This window comes from Carlito syrichta, unplaced genomic scaffold (assembly GCF_000164805.1).
Source record: "Carlito syrichta isolate Samal-C Ts95f unplaced genomic scaffold, Tarsius_syrichta-2.0.1 Scaffold153709, whole genome shotgun sequence".
Classification (NCBI taxonomy): domain Eukaryota; kingdom Metazoa; phylum Chordata; class Mammalia; order Primates; family Tarsiidae; genus Carlito; species Carlito syrichta.
The window spans coordinates 2,009-4,258 of NW_007097805.1; the positions used below are offsets into that span (position 1 = coordinate 2,009).

Consider the following 2,250-nt stretch of genomic DNA (forward strand, 5'->3'; position numbering starts at 1 on the left):
TCCAGCAGGGCGTCCCCTGGGGAGACGGGCAGGGGCGGCTGTCACGGGGACTCCGGCCTCGGGACCGAGAGCCTCCCTAGCTTCTGACCGAGGCCCCGAGCCGGAACTCAGAGCCAGACAAGACGGAAGTGGGCGCTGCTGTTGAACGCACTGCCCTCCCTCTGGTTCTTAAGGGCCCAGGTGTGCCCTGAGCCAGCTGAAGTCGGGGGGCAGGTCCCACAGGGGCAGAGGGTGCCCGCGCTGGAGAAGATCCTGAAGCCACGGGAGGGGAGCGTGGCCGCTGCCGGCCTGCACAGTTGCCGGGCCCTCGGGTCCTCTCCACCCACACCCCGTCCCCGACGCGGGCTGGTCTGGGCCTCTGTCCCGCGCAGGAAGGCCACGGGGCCCACTGTGTGTCCCCGGCACCAGGGCCTGGAACTGCCCCTCCCGGTCACCAGCCCCACCCGCCCCGAGGGGTGCAGCCTTGGGTCTGGCGCCAGCTGTGGCACAGGTGTGGGCAGGGTCGTGGGCAGAGGTGTGGGCTGTGGCCGGCCCACTCACCGAAGTTGGACTCGCCCAGCTCCTTGCCGTGGCGGATCATGCACTCGCCCAGAAGCCCCTCCGACTGCGGGTAGCCAGGGTTCTTCACCTGGCCGCGGATCTTGGACACCGTGTTGAGCATGGTCAGCTTGGCCCGTGAAGCTGCAACGGGACGGGCAGGTGGGTGTGGCGGCCTCTGGGGCCGGGCACCCCCGGGCTGCGGCCCCCTCCACCCCACCCAGGACCCTCGCCTCCCCGCTTCCCGGGCCTAGTGACGGGCTGGGCACCAAGGCCTGGCTCCCACGTGGGCTCCAGGGAGGCCCCTTCACTGTACTTGGCCGCAAGGGAGGACAGAGGCGGACACGACGGGGGGGTGGTTGGCTCCTCCCACACAGTCTCTTTGGGGACACACCAGTCCGGCTCCCCCGCGACCTCGCACCTGGGTTCTCCCCGGCCCGCTCAGTCAGTTCCTGGCGCTCTCTCGAGGCCCACGTCCTGGCCTCTCGCCCGAGAGCCAGCACCCGGCTGTTCTGGGAAAGGGCCCCCGTCCACACCCAGAGACCCAGCCCCATACTCGGGGATCGAGTTGAATTCGGGTGAGCTGGGGCTGGGAGCCAGCACCGATGGGTGGCGTGAGCCCGCTGAGGATGGACTCTGCGGGACTGTTGGCTGCCAGAGGGACTCAGGGCAGGTCTGCCTGGGGAACACGTTGGCCAACGAAGCCCGCAGGGAGGGGCCGAGCAGCCAGTGAAGCAGAAAGGAAGAGCCTGGTCCCAAGAACAGCCTTTGGACCCTGGATCCGGCCATGCCTGAAGCCCGCCTACCCGTGGCACTGCAGTTCTGTCAGCCCGTGTTCCCTCCTCATGCTCCGGTATCCGGAACACCCCTGATGACAGGGAGACAGAGGGATGGAGGCCGCCCCGGCAGCCGACGGTCCTACCTGGGTTAGGCTGCAGGTACTCGATGGTCCTAGCCAGCACTTCCATCACCGCCTTGCTGGTGACGTCCACCTTCTGTGAGCAGAGGCAGCGCGTGGGGCTTCACAGTCCTAAGGGGCCAAGCTCCCCGCCCACTCCACGTGCCTCGGAGTCACCCGAGGGCCACCGGCCGCCCACCTCTCCCTCGCTGCCTGCCTGGGCACAGACTGGTGCCCCAAGTCCGCCTGGGAGGCTGCGGCAGGAGGCATGGCCCGGGCGCTCGGGAGCCACGCTGACTGGGGCGTGGCCTCCCTCCTCCTCACCTTCTCCATTTCCTTGAAGTCATCGTCCAGCTTGGTGCCCTCGGCGCCTCCCACCTTCTCACTGACGAGCTGGGGGACGGGGGAGGGAAGGTGGATGAGCTTGGGAGGGGGAGGCCCAGACCCCATCATGCCACTGCTGGAGGAGCAGGCCCAGCGGTCACGACACCATCGCAGGACGGTCGCGCTGGGCAGTGCCACAGCACGCCCAGGACCTGACGCTCCTCTCGGCGGGGCAGCCCCCGGGGGGCCAGGGTGTAAGACGGGCCACTCGCGCCCATCACAGGCCCCACCGGGCAGGGCCTCGGCCTGGTCACAGAACGGAAAACACGCCGCTCTACAAGCCGGGAGCGCCTGGGCAGACGTCCCCACAGACAGGAAGGGGGCATTGGTCCCTAGTCCTTCTGGAAAGTTTTAAGTCTGCTTTCGTTCTTTGTGTGTGTGTGTGTGTGTTGTTGTTGTTGTTGTTGTTGTTTTGAGTTGGAGTCTCACTC

The 2,250-nt window shown here is 67.9% G+C and overlaps 1 protein-coding gene across 1 annotated transcript in view; it reads right to left on the bottom strand.

The window, feature by feature from the left end:
• Positions 1-1,885, bottom strand: part of LOC103252187 (endophilin-A2-like) — a gene marked incomplete at its 3' end in the record, with an annotated part of 3,721 nt that extends 1,836 nt beyond the window's left edge. Inside the window, exons 1-4 of the mRNA XM_021708979.1 lie at positions 1,760-1,885; positions 1,460-1,532; positions 541-681; positions 7-16 (exon numbers count right to left, since the gene is read on the bottom strand). Coding sequence (XP_021564654.1) covers positions 7-16; positions 541-681; positions 1,460-1,532; positions 1,760-1,885 — 350 coding nt within the window. The remainder of the gene's footprint in view (positions 1-6; positions 17-540; positions 682-1,459; positions 1,533-1,759) is intronic.
• Positions 1,886-2,250: the final 365 nt, after the last annotated feature.